Source organism: Plutella xylostella, chromosome 19 (genome assembly GCF_932276165.1).
Source record: "Plutella xylostella chromosome 19, ilPluXylo3.1, whole genome shotgun sequence".
Classification (NCBI taxonomy): Eukaryota; Metazoa; Arthropoda; class Insecta; order Lepidoptera; family Plutellidae; genus Plutella; species Plutella xylostella.
The window spans coordinates 3,825,797-3,838,186 of NC_063999.1; the positions used below are offsets into that span (position 1 = coordinate 3,825,797).

Consider the following 12,390-nt stretch of genomic DNA (forward strand, 5'->3'; position numbering starts at 1 on the left):
TACCATACATACATACATACATCCATCCTGACGTCCCTCAGCAGGGACAAAGGGCTTTGAGAAGATTTCTCCATCTGACTCGATCTTGGGCAGCGGCTGCGAGATCCTCCCACTCCATCCTCATAACCTTTGCCTCACTCTCCACAGAACGTCGCCAGGTTGTTTTTGGGCGGCCTCTTTTACGGCTTCCAGGTGGCTGCCAGGTGAGTATGCGCTTCGAAGGAGTTTCTCCAGGTCTTCTAAGGGTATGCCCCAGCCACCTCCATTTTCTAATGAGGATTTCTTGGTCGATAGGTTTCTGCTTGGTCAGTCTCCACAGTTCCGCGTTCGAAATGGTTCGTGGCCAGTAAATCCGCAGGATTCGCCTTAAGCATTTGTTGACAAATACTTGTAGCTTGCTGGATAGGTCTTTCCGAACGAACCATGTCTCGCAACCGTATAACAGGACTGACTTCACGTTAGACTCGAAAATCCTCACTTTTGTTCGCCGGGTGATGACGCTGGAGCTCCACACTGATTTCAACTGGGCAAACGCGCCTCTTGCCTTGTTCAGACGACTCTCTATGTCCAAGTCTGTCCCACCTGTTGGATCTACTACTCCCCCCAGGTAAGTGAATTTGTTAACCCTTTCAACGTCGACGCCATTGATTTGGAGCGGCTGGTCATCAAGGGACCGAAGGCGCATCTCCTTGGTTTTCCCAATATTGATGCGAAGACCTTCTTTCGCCGCTTCCGTGGCAAGGTCGTTTGTTTTGGACTGAAGGTCAGAACGACTTGTAGAGAACAAGCACAGGTCGTCTGCAAAATCTATGTCTTCCAGGTGCTTATTCTCAGACCAGGGTAAGCCCCTTTGACATTTGCAAGTCACTCTACACATCACGTCGTCTAGAACAATAAGGAACAGGAGCGGAGACAGCAGACACCCTTGATTAACACCTGAAGTCACTGGGATGGGATCAGTGAGACGGCCTTTATGCATCACTCTACAGGAGGACCCTTCATACAGACACTTGATGAGTCCGATGATCTTCTCCGGTATTCCTCTCTTTTTGAGTATGCGCCATATACTGGACCACTTCACTCGGTCAAATGCCTTCTCAAAGTCGACGAACAATGTGAAGATCTCACATTGCATTTCGTTGCATTGCTCGAGAATCATTCTGACAACGTTTAGTTGGTCTGTGCATGATCTGCCTGGTCTGAAACCACCCTGCTCTTCTCTCAAGTGTGTGTCCACTGCACCCGCCATCCGACTCAGCAGTATTTTGCACAGGATCTTCGAACACACCGGCAACAAGTTGATACCCCGCCAATTCGCACAACACGATAAATCGCCTTTCTTTGGTAGCTTCACTAAGACACCTTCTTTCCAGCTGTCCGGTACTTGTTCTTGTTCCCATATCGATGTCAGTAGCGGAAGCAACACGTCTGCAGAAACTTCTGCATTGGCTTTCAGAGCATCGATAGGTATAGCGTCGATGCCAGGTGCTTTTCGGTTCTTTAGCGATCTTATTGCTGAAGCTATTTCAAGCCGTGTTGGAGGCTGGATATTTATGTCAAGACAGTATTGGTGACTGTTACTGTCTATATCCTCCTCTGCCACATCTGCGTGCGACGGTTGTGGAGCTTCAAAAACCTCGCTGAAGTGATGCTGCCATCTTAGAAGCTGGTCTCCCAGTGTTACTAAGAGCTTACCGTCCTGGCTCTTTATGGGTCGGTCTTTCCTGGGTTTGCGGCACAACTCTTTCCCTGCTCGGTACACTTCTCTGGTGTTCCCAGTCATGGCAGCTTTCTCTGCTCTACGAGCGATAGACTCAGCCCAGCGTCGCTTATCTTTTTTAAGGCTACGTTTGATGTCGCTTTCGCATAAGAAGTATTCGTAGGCTAGCGCTTCTTTAGCATCGTGATCCTGCTCTGCGTTCAGCTGACCTTTGATGGATTTGCGATTTTGGATTTTATCCCACGTCTCGTTTGTGATCCATTCCTTCCGAGAATACTCCTTATACCCTAACACTTCCTTGCAGCAATTTTGTAACACGTCGCTAAGCTGGCCCCAGTGCTCTTCGATCGGAGCTTCGTCTATGGCTAGAGAGAAGTATCTGTTGTGGAGCTCAACGCCAAATCTTTGTTTTACGTCGGGATCCTGAAGTTTGTCAACGTCGAAAGGTTTGTTTGTCGGTGTTGATCTCTGTTGAGCGTTTGCTATCTTCAGCTTGATCTTAGCGACGACAAGGTGATGGTCACTATGCACGTCCGCACCTCTTTTATTTCTAACGTCTAACAACGAGTGCCTCCACTTTCTACTGATCATAAAGTGATCTATCTGGTTTTCTGTTCGCCGATCTGGCGAAACCCAGGTCACCTTATGGCAGTTCTTGTGCGGGAACACTGATCCACCAATAACAAAATCGTTTTCGCAGCAAAGCTCCACAAGCATATCTCCATTTTCGGATCGATCTCCTAGAGCATGTTTTCCTACCCATGACTCTATGCCTCTGTTGTCACAACCTATTTGAGCATTAAAGTCACCCATGCACATCACTATATCCTGCTTTTTAATGGCTTTCAATGTGGAATTCAACTGACTATAAAAAGTTTCCTTTTCTGCCATATCAGCTTTGTTAGTGGGAGCATAACATTGGACAACCGTAATTTTCCTCACCCTTGACATAAAGCGGGCTGTCATTATGCGCTCAGATACCGGGTTCCAGTCTAATAAACTCTTCTGGGCATTTCTGCTAAGCAATAATGCTACTCCTGCTTCATGCTTGTCCGGTTTGCCGGAGTATAGGAGAGTCATGTCACCCACTCTTTCTTCTCCGAAATCCTTCCATCTTGCCTCTGAGATGCCCATAATATCAAGTTGGTATTCTGTCATGTACTTCGCTACTTGATGCACTCTGCTCTCTTCGCGCATTGTTCGCACATTCCATATGCCAATCAAAGTCCGTTTTTTCGCGCCAAAAGTCTGTTGTTTAGAATCAGTCCGTTTATTTCTTCTCAAAGTTTCAGTAATTTAATGGATTTTCAGCTATATGAGTAATTAGCCCATAGTAGCCTAGTCTGCTAGTAGGGCTGCTACTTTACAAGCGTACAGACACGCTTTGCAGAATTTTTAAGGGCCTTTTGCACCCCAAGGCCTATACTGCGTGGCCTCATCCAGCGATAGCTAGGTGAATGGTTATCCCGCCATTGGCTCGGTCGCCATTGCCCCGTCCGTTATCTAGCAGGGAGCACCACGGCTGTGCAGCGCAAGCCGCAGAGCCGCCGCCAGCAATTCGTACGAACCACCAGCGCGTGCAGGTGGGGATGACATTTGGGTCGGGTAGATGTTGATCCCGTTCTCCCCTTACTCCCCTACCATAATGAAAAAAAAAATCTGAGGTACTTAACTGATCGGAATAACCGGAAATATCATATTACTTACTTACTTACTTATTCCCAATCTCCGGAAATATCATATTAATTTATTATAAATAGGAAAGATGAGTGTGTATGTTCGTAAACTATTTATTTATGAAAAATAAACAAAAAAAACTATGGAACGGATAATGAATCTTTCACCATAAATAATCTTAGGTTTATTTTATTTTATTTATTTATTTATACCAAACTTTGTGTAAGGTACATATAAGTAGTTATTTACCCTGGCTAAGCGCTACTTTATAGCAGAATTCCCACGGGAATCACTAGACAGGTACAAGTGTAAGTAAGAGTTGGAACTTATTTACCTAAGATTTAACCTAGCCTTTTTCTGCCGACGGTGAAAAGTTGGCGAAATTGCTATCTTAGGGCGTGACGGTAAATTATAATTAGTTTGTGGTGTCTGGTATTAGCTTGCACTGGCGATGGCGCGGCGACATCGCGACAACCCAGCACTGCAGGTGCACACCCTTTAATTACATATTTTAGGTACTTATTATGTTTGTATAAGTACCTACAGCCAGAATGGGTACAGAAATTTCTGAATAAAAGAATTCTGATTTCTAATTGTCTATTTCGCGCCTTCTTCTGAACTTGGTTTTCCCAGACAGCTGTCGTACTATTGATAAAATGTAATTTTATGATTTAAGTTAAGCAATGTGTATACTGTATGCATATTTAAACACAATAGACATGAATGGCAAACACGTTTGTCTAACGCAGAACTCGTGGTGACGTTAACGTGTTCAGTGTTATAATATTTTTTAATCTCAGTACTTCGGTAGTATGATTTTTTGGAAATGTGATATTTACCAGCCATGGAAAGCAAAGAAAATTATAATAATAAGGTATGTAAAACATTAAATTCAATTTGATGTACTTTATTAAATTATGTTCTCTACTCATTTTCTCTGTACACGTAAGTAAACCGTTTTTTTTATAAATTGTATGATAATTTAATAAGTCCCTAATTAACTAAGTACAGATAAGAATAGATCTGAGGTGGGTTTTAAACTAACATAATTCTACTTTCGCAACGGTGTAAGACGTGGTAAGCACAAGTACTTCTGATAATATTTTTTCACATTAACTTACTATATGTATAACACTATAATATTGCAGGAGTTAGCTACTGACTAAATTGAATAATCAGTAGCCGACTTCAGCAATATTATAAATTTTATGCAAAAAAACAGTCGTTAATAATTTAAAAAGCCGTATCTTTTAAATTAAACAGTACCAACCTCGTAATGAATCAAGTCAGATCCTTGAACTCCATCGACAAATGAATCCATGGCATTAAAATGTATACTTATTCAAGTTTATATTTATTATCATGATCACAACATTCTAACAACCGACGGAAAACAGTGTTTCATGTCTGACGTTACGTTACAGATTACTTTAGTAAATATTTACATAAAATCCGACATGAAAACGAAAACGATTCAACCCCAATAAAAAGTATTATCAACCTACGTGATTACTTATCCAATTCGATCAAAAATAATCATTTATATTCATAACGGTAATAATAACATTTATGCAAGATAGTAAAGGTTACAATATTTATGAGCAGTCGTCAAATTGTACAGTCAAATATAAAGCTTTTTCTATATTTGGCCTTTTACTAGCTGTGGTTATATAAAGCTGCAGTGAAAAGCGTGTATTCAAATACTTTTGGTCATGACTGTACGGCCGCACAAAAGATTGATCGATATTCAATATCAAATAATATCCAAGCAATCTCAATCAGATATCAATACCGCTTTGTAATAAAGCTTCTGACTGCGTTCCTTATTGAAATATGTCACGCAAGCTTTGTAATTAAATCCAGAGAAAGCTTTCATTCTTCAGTAACATTTCGTTCACAGCACTTTAGCTTAGGTTTCGCGTGGGTAATAAGAGTTCTGTCTGTAGAATTGGAAATATTATATGTAGTTATGATATTGCATCCTGGCCAAGGTAAGATCATTATTAATTTTGAAAATAATGTAGCTTCTGTAAATTGTACACTACACTCGCGAGCAATGAAAAAGTTTCAGTGACAATAGCACGAAAATACTACTAAAAGAAAAAGGCTAGCTTTATGGCGTCGTGAAAAATCTTAAATACCTATTGTGTTTTTTTTGTTTTATTGGGGCCATTTGGTGGCGTTTTGTAAATGGAACCTTTCATTGGTTTGGCTGAAAGCCTCAGTAGACCAAAGAAATATATTTTCTTATGAAGTGAATTAGTAAAGATAGTAGTTTCATTTAAGTGCGTTTAGTAGTTTTTTAAAGCGATAATTTGAAAAAGTATTTAACGTCTAGAGAACTCTATTATTAGCACAAAATGGTACCTGCGATGATTATCATCATGAGTTCTTTTACTTAATGAGTCTTGTACATATGGTAATTCTTACAATAAAAATTATATGAAACCTTGTATTGCTCGGTAATTTATAGAATATGGTACGAGTGGTACCTACCTGTACGATGTATACCTACCTAGACGTAAACAATTAAGGTGCTAAGTTCTACTCACAGGGTCACAGAGTGCATTGACGTAGGTTGGCCTTTAAAACACTTAAAACATGAAAAAACAATCACATGGCAATAAACACATAATTTTGTATCATACAATACGCTATTGTGCTTCAGAACAGGATTCTAAGCATTAATATACAAGGCATTCATTCCAAGCTGCTTAAAAAAGAATGAATGTTGGGCCAAATTTTGGAGAATGTATAGTACAATGATGGACAACACAAATGTTTGGCACAATGCTGGTCCAGGCTATGCCCTAAGGGCGGGTTACTCACGCTTAAACGCTTTAGAAGAAGTCCTAGAGACTTGTCCTTTGACTTGGCCCGCCAGATCTCTGGCAATTTAATTGGCTTTATCATCCCAGGAGGGATCTGAACCATTCACCAAAAGTATTATTAAAATAATAATAATTATGTATAATGTATGTATTCTATGTTTGTTTCATTGTTTTATTTGTAGAGTCTGATGTTTAATTAAGTCTACTGTTCGTCTCTATTTAATTTAACTATCTAGATTGTAGTTGTAAGTTGTAACCTATGTATAGGTATGTGATAAATAGTAGATAATGTTTCTAAACTCACATTGATCCGTTCTCAGTCAGGTAGGTCGTATACGCAATATGAGAAGTTTTATATCTACAGAATATAATTTTTCTCTAAGTTTTATAACTTTGCCTGTATGGTACCTATGTGTTTCTGAAATCAGTTGTAGCCAAGCAACAACGTAGGCTTTTCGATTGTTAAGCCAATACTCGCATCAATATGTTACATCACAATAATATATAATCAAATAATATATACTCATAATGTGAAGGTGTCCGAAATTGCCATGTTGCATCGTAGATAAGTAGGGTAGGGGTGTTAAGTTTTCAAGTGTAAAATGTTGGTGTTAAGGTTTCCTTTAACCAAAGTTTAGCACTGAACCTTGTTGGATAAACTGTAAGTACTTGTTTGTTTGAAAGTTTTATAAAAATATAAAATACCATGTAAGTTGGCTAACTAGTTACATATAAGGTACAGATATAAGCTAAACATACCTTCTTAGGAGCCATTTCCTATAAATTTTCGGTCTATTTTACCCCAAGAAAACTACAAAAACAATGTTTACGACGTTCATTATCAGGGGAAAAAGTTTGCTATTATTCTAACGAACTTGTCAGAGACTGGGTTTCAGTTAGTGGTGCGCGCGCAGAAGTCCGTTGCCATGGCAACCGGAGCGCCCCTCACCCCGCGCTTTTCCCCCCGCCGAAGGTTGTGCCTGTGACGTTACAAGTGCATTCAGTTTCAGCAGCTATTTTAAGATTCCCGGGACCAACATGCCCGCTTGCACTTGTCCGGTAAATTACATTTCATTAATAAACCAAATTTCCGCGGTTTTCGAGCTATTTAGTCAAATTGAAACAAGATACGTTCTATAATTGCAAGTGTGATAGGTTTAACAGTGTTTTAGATATGCGTGGCCAGTTTTCGGTGCTTTTTTGTTCATCAATCAATAGTTCAGGTTCCTAGATATGGATGTTTGATGCATATATGTGTGATTGCATATTTTACTTACATGTTCATACGTAGTAGGCGCTGAATTTTATTTGGCACGGCAACAGGTTTTATCTTTCTGTAACGCGGATTTCTTTTTAATTTGTTAGTATTTTTAGATTATTATACCTACGTTGATTACGTAACATGTTATGAATACATAATACTGAAATAATTATAAGGCTACAACTAGAATAAACTATGTTATAACTATTGCGAATGCCTACATATATTGTACAAAATACCTAGGTCTATATGTTACTCACATTATGTATCTTCTTGTATTTGCCATTGCGAATGTCAAAAATGTGCTTAATATTTCTACAAAACCTTTACCTATTATCTCAGACCAACTAAAAGGCCTATTACCTACTGACAGTTGCTAAGTTTAACTTAATTCAGAACAGTACGTTATTTTTTTCGTAAGGCGTACCGAATTCACGATGCTTTGGAATTACGAATCCATGACTCACCACACCACCCGGTTACTAAGTACTAAATACCTATACTAACCTATACTGTGTGCCTCTTATACCTACAAACTATTTAATTGTACTAGATGACTCTTGATCTTGATTACAAAAAAATATCTTTATTTGAAAACATCGATATCGAAACATTCGTCGGAAAAAAAACTACAGATATCACAGATTTTTCATGGCGCCGTCGTCAGATACTATGCAATTTCTGTGGCGTAATACCTTTATAACTTATCAAAGCGTATTACTAACGAGGCGAATGCATTCTTGCATATTACTGTGTAGGGGCTGCTCTTGCTACTTTTTCTGATGACAAATCTAATATTAACCACTCACGTCACGAATACCGATGACTCATTGGTAAACCAAACACTATAGGTTTTTAATACTTAAAAAATGGTCGGGATGTGATAGGTGCCATTTTCTCCATGGCCAGTTAGAGCATAACCAGGTATTAGTGGTTGACTTTTGACCCATCTGTCAAGAATTGTATATGGAGATGACGTATAATTTATAAACACTCCCTGGTCGGTTAGATAACCGATTATGGAGAAATTGGCACTAAAAGTACCGAGTTATATGACTTTCCGAGACTTCATACATCCTCCTCTTTGAGCCGCAATTAACCCCTTGACCGTCCGCAGCCGCCGCCGCAGCCGCAGCATTACCGTGGGCCGGTGCTGATCATGCACCCGGGACCCGGCCGCGAGCGCCAGGAGATCTACTTCGGGCCGGCCTTCGGCTTCGAGCTCGTGGCGGAGGACAGCGGCATTGACAGCGAATCGGAGAGCCGCAGCGGCGGCGGCGTGCGTCAGGAGTTCAGGAACTTTGATGTGAGTGTTTGGAAGTCTGGGTTAAAAAGTATGTAAGAATAAGAGATTTTCATCCATCGCGCGCCACACTTTGGCATGGACAGAGAGTCGGAGAGCCGAAGTCGGATGCGCCAGGCGTTTATGAACCTGGGCATTGATGTGAGCTGGTGTTTTTTTTTGTATTTAGGTTTAGGGACTATATTATTTATGCCTTTTTAGAAAAAGTATTGCAAAGCGAATCTGATTATGGGCATTTTATAAAACAGATATGAAAATTCTCAACTACAACTAAAGTTACTTACTTCATTAAAATCTGTGTATTTTTAGTATGGGGAGCATCTCTTATGCACCCTGGCTGGATATTCCTTTCACCACGGTGGCATACCCTAGACCAGGTCTAGAGACTGACATTCTAATAATAAGAAGTATGGGGAGTTGACAATTTATTCATTAAGCCTCGTATTCTCTAGGCGTAGACGTCGCGCTCTGTTCTGCGACGTCGCACGCGACTATACAGCGACATCTACGTGTCGCAGAACAGGTTCCGTGTTTTGGCTCGCGAGACAGAACTTCCTGCGACATCAGTCTAGCGCATAGAGTATATTTTTTTTACTAGGTCTAGCGACCGCTGTTGCAGAGTGTGGACGCGTGCGCGACTTCTAGCACGCAGCACTAACTGCCACGACTTCCTCGGGCGACATCGCGGCGGAGACTGCTGGTGTGGACAAGCAAAATGTATCACGACATGTTACCAAAATGTTCTGAGAACACGCACCGTTGATGTTCTGTAACAGTCTCAGAACTTGTGCCCTAGTGAATTCGAGGCTTTAGGCAGCAGACCTATTTCTTAATAGAGCTCCTGCATATCCGAGCACAAACTCATTCTACCAATCTCCTCCCTTTCCAGATAAGCGGAGACGAAAACAGCAACAAATCCGATTCAGACGCTCAATCGGAAGCCGATGGCGATGAAGCTCAGGACTCGCCTCCTCTGCTAGAAGTGGAGCTCACGGCCTCAGAGGAAGAAGACGAAGGGTCGGTCTTGGAGCTGGTCATTCCAATGCAGAAAAAGGGGCAGTACCGCCGCGTCCCGAAGGATGAGAAAGGGGAGCGAAAGAAGCAGAAGTCCCTCTTCCGCCGTCGCCCCTTCCGCTGGATGAGCTGCTGTTTCCTTCCGTTCAAGAAAAACAATAAATGGTAAATAATACCGGCTCGATTCTCTGTAGCTTTCCGTGTCAATTGTTGCTCTTTTGTTTCTGCGCGATTGTAGGGTGGTTCTGAGATACAATGGTATTTTTGCTTAAAAGGATTGATTTGCTTGTAATTAACTCAATACCTACCTTAGAATGTAAATTCTGGCCATAACCAAAAGGAAAATGTCCCGTGAAGCAACGTATAAGTTTTATATGAATTGTATAGAAGTGATAGTCCTTCTAAAGTGCACAATGTAATAGTAAATTACTACGACATCGCTTCATCTATTACCTATTATTTATAACAAAAAAGTTTTATTAATATAATTTTTTCACATAATTTGTATTTATTACAAAATGTGTTGCGTAAGTAAATTCAAGTACGTTTTTTAAGTAGGAAAACTTAGTTTTTTTTCCAAAGGTTGTACTTATTGAAATGCCTAAATAGTTAAGTTCTTAAGTGTTGCTTAAAGGAAACTATTTTATTTTAGAACTTTCATACTCTCTACTAACTAGGTAAGTAGTTCGGATTATTCAAGGAATATCCTTAAGTTCTGAAAAGTATGTTAAGACCTCGTTATAATATGTTAATTTGTTCATATTATGTATGTTCATGGGTATTTCCCATTATTTACTTTTATGTTATTTATTAGTAGGTTTCGACTCTTTGCTTTAGTGAAAGTAAGTAAGTAATTTTATTACACAACTTATTTGTAATTCTTTACCTATATTTTAAGAAAAGAAAAAATGAATTATTTACTGTAGTCAATTTGAAATCTTACTGTTTTGACAAACATACAGGGAGTTAACTTTACCATATCTATTTTTTAGTTACTTAATCAAGGTCAGGCAGTTTTTTTCACGCTGTACTTACCTAATGATAATCAATTATCAATTAATTTTATATACTTACTGTAAAACTTTTGCCAAAACACTATGTCTAAGACATAATAATAATTAATCGCAACTATTTTAATAACAAGTCTGTGAGAGCAATTGCTTAATGGATAAGAATTAGCATGATATATGCGAGTCACTTCCGACTAACAACTTACTCCTTTTTGGATACCTTATGTATCCAAAAAAATAAGTTTTTTTATAAACGTTCTGGTACTTATGAAAATGATAACATTTTTTGAACCGGTGTAACCATGAATAAAGAATGAGAGCTTATCTTGTCTAGAATATAAAGAATATATCTTGATTGTAATTTTGTATAAAGGATAAACCCAAGAAGGTGGTGGCTTCGGGTGTGGTTCTGTTATCTCAACTGATATCCGAAGTGCCAATTTCTCCATAGTCGGTTATCTAACCGACAGGGATTGGTTAATCAATTATACGTCATCTTCATATAAAATTCTTGACAGATGTGTCAAAAGTCAACCACTAATACCTGGTTATGCTCTAACCGACTATGGAGAAATTGGAGCTAAGGAATCTTGAGTTTGACAATGCTAACTTCGCAACAAAAATAAGTGCCAATTGCAAAAAAAGTGTCTAATTTCAAAATAAGAAGACTTCATCTTTCAGTATCTATATCATCGTTCTCCCATGCCTCGTAATAATATAGTTTACACCAGGATATACTGTAGGGCTACACATCAGTATTTATGTTTCATCATCGCCATAGAGATTTGGCCATTCTCCTTTCTGACACTGATGCAATACTTTCTCTTCTTCATTCAGTTACCATAACAATCGATGTTATTATCAGACAAAGTAAAAAATAATGTCTCAACTTTTACCCGTTGCAAAGTTAGCCTTTTCGGACCCTATGCACACAATATGATCCATCACCTCTGTGGGTTGACCTTTCATTATAAAGGGAGCTTGGGACTGTTGAAGACATTGTCATAGTTAGCCGTTGGATTTTCCAACATCTATCTATCATTCTAATATATGTAGTTAACAAAATACTCTCATGTGAGTATCAACTTATTTTAATCTAAATAGTTAATGCAAGGAAGTTTAAAATGAAATTTAAATATGTAGATACCTCTATAGGTAAATGAAGATTTTGCTATGTGTCCAGTGATGTACTGTTGAATAAAATGATCCATCTGTGTCAGTGACTATGTTTCATTTTGATCTTTAAGACATAAAACCCGTTTTTATAGTTCATTCATTAGTTTGCTGTGGAGTGAAACCTCTTAAATATTTTAATGGAACTGTTTCTCATAACATCACTTGTTGTGTTAAAAAAATAAAAAAAAATCGCAAAGATATTATTATATAGCCGGTAGGTACCTAGTTTAGATAAATGTTTTTTTTTGTTCTTATAGTCGGCATAAATAACCCATACTTTCAATATTTTTTCATTCACAAGACAACCCTCTATATAGGACAACGCGGACTCCCGTGTTCAAACCAAAGAACATTTAAATAAGTACTTCTCTAACGAGAAGGTTCAAAACTGTTCAATG

The 12,390-nt window shown here is 39.0% G+C and overlaps 2 protein-coding genes across 4 annotated transcripts in view; one reads left to right on the forward strand and one right to left on the reverse strand.

Moving 5' to 3' along the window:
* The window catches only part of LOC105380210 (dynein intermediate chain 2, ciliary), a 24,514-nt gene extending 17,392 nt beyond the window's left edge, over positions 1–7,122 (reverse strand). Inside the window, exon 1 of the mRNA XM_048627701.1 lies at positions 6,988–7,122. Within this exon, the coding sequence (XP_048483658.1) occupies positions 6,988–7,002 (15 nt within the window). The 5' untranslated portion in view covers positions 7,003–7,122. The remainder of the gene's footprint in view (positions 1–6,987) is intronic.
* On the forward strand, positions 4,108–11,686 carry LOC105380212. Of its 3 annotated transcripts, none has more exons than XM_011549727.3 (3): positions 4,108–4,271; positions 8,607–8,795; positions 9,682–11,686. In XM_011549727.3, the coding sequence occupies exons 1-3, from the start codon at positions 4,242–4,244 to the stop codon at positions 9,973–9,975; spliced, it is 513 nt and encodes a 170-aa protein (XP_011548029.3). In that variant the 5' UTR covers positions 4,108–4,241; the 3' UTR covers positions 9,976–11,686. The 3 variants fall into 3 exon arrangements, with proteins under 3 accessions (XP_011548029.3, XP_037962084.2, XP_011548030.3); XM_038106156.2 differs by lacking the exon at positions 4,108–4,271 and adding an exon at positions 4,713–5,388; XM_011549728.3 differs by lacking the exon at positions 4,108–4,271 and adding an exon at positions 7,056–7,287.
* Positions 11,687–12,390: the final 704 nt, after the last annotated feature.

What these genes read in the sequence shown, in the direction of transcription:
- LOC105380212 (XM_011549727.3), top strand. Translation starts at nt 4,242, where the DNA reads ATGGAAAGCAAAGAAAATTATAATAATAAG. An exon ending in AAGAAAATTATAATAATAAG is followed by an intron (nt 4,272 to 8,606) that starts GTATGTAAAACA and finishes GACCGTCCGCAG; the next exon opens with CCGCCGCCGCAGCCGCAGCA. An exon ending in AGGAGTTCAGGAACTTTGAT is followed by an intron (nt 8,796 to 9,681) that starts GTGAGTGTTTGG and finishes CTCCCTTTCCAG; the next exon opens with ATAAGCGGAGACGAAAACAG.